At 38.4% G+C, this 571-nt stretch overlaps 1 protein-coding gene across 1 annotated transcript in view; it reads left to right on the top strand.

The window, feature by feature from the left end:
• Window positions 1-571, top strand: part of EMH_0046640 (uncharacterized protein) — a gene marked incomplete at both ends in the record, with an annotated part of 7174 nt that overhangs the window by 5794 nt on the left and 809 nt on the right. Inside the window, one exon of the mRNA XM_013496190.1 lies at window positions 193-298. Coding sequence (XP_013351644.1) covers window positions 193-298 — 106 coding nt within the window. The remainder of the gene's footprint in view (window positions 1-192; window positions 299-571) is intronic.

The raw sequence follows: 571 nt of genomic DNA, 5'->3' as shown, positions 1-571 counted from the left end.
CCTAATTTTTTTTTTTTTTCAAAAAAAAAAAAAAAATTTTTTCGGTAGATAAGGAATGATAGAAAATATATTAGGGTTTAGGGTTTAGGGTTTTTTGTGTGTTTTGTTGGGATGGAATCTGTGTCAACTCGCTATTTATTCTAGGGTTTAGGGTTTAGGGTTTAGGGTTTAGGGTTTAGGGTTTGTGTTCAGGGCTGTAAAGAACGGAAAAACCACCGCCTATCAAATCCGCAGAATTAGTGATTATATTAAAGACCTCACCTTCTTACAAATGGGAGAAAAAGAAGCTGTGCTCATGGTTAGGGTTTAGGGTTTAGGGTTTAGGGTTTAGGGTTTAGGGGTTTGTTAGGGTTTAGGGTTTAGAGTTTAGGGTTTTGTTAGGGTTTAGGGTTTAGGGTTTTGTTAGGGTTTAGGGTTTAGGGTTTTGTTAGGGTTTAGGGTTTTGTTAGGGTTTTGGGTCTTGTTAGGGTTTAGGGTTTTGTTAGGGTTTAGGGTTTGCGGGGTATAGATGTTCCTAGGGTTTCGGGTTTAGCGTTCAGGGTTTACGTTGAATGCACTCATACTCAGAATC

This window comes from Eimeria mitis, genomic scaffold, assembly GCF_000499745.2.
Source record: "Eimeria mitis Houghton genomic scaffold, Emh_scaff1971, whole genome shotgun sequence".
NCBI lineage: Eukaryota > Apicomplexa > Conoidasida > Eucoccidiorida > Eimeriidae > Eimeria > Eimeria mitis.
This window is presented reverse-complemented; position numbering and strand designations above follow the sequence as displayed.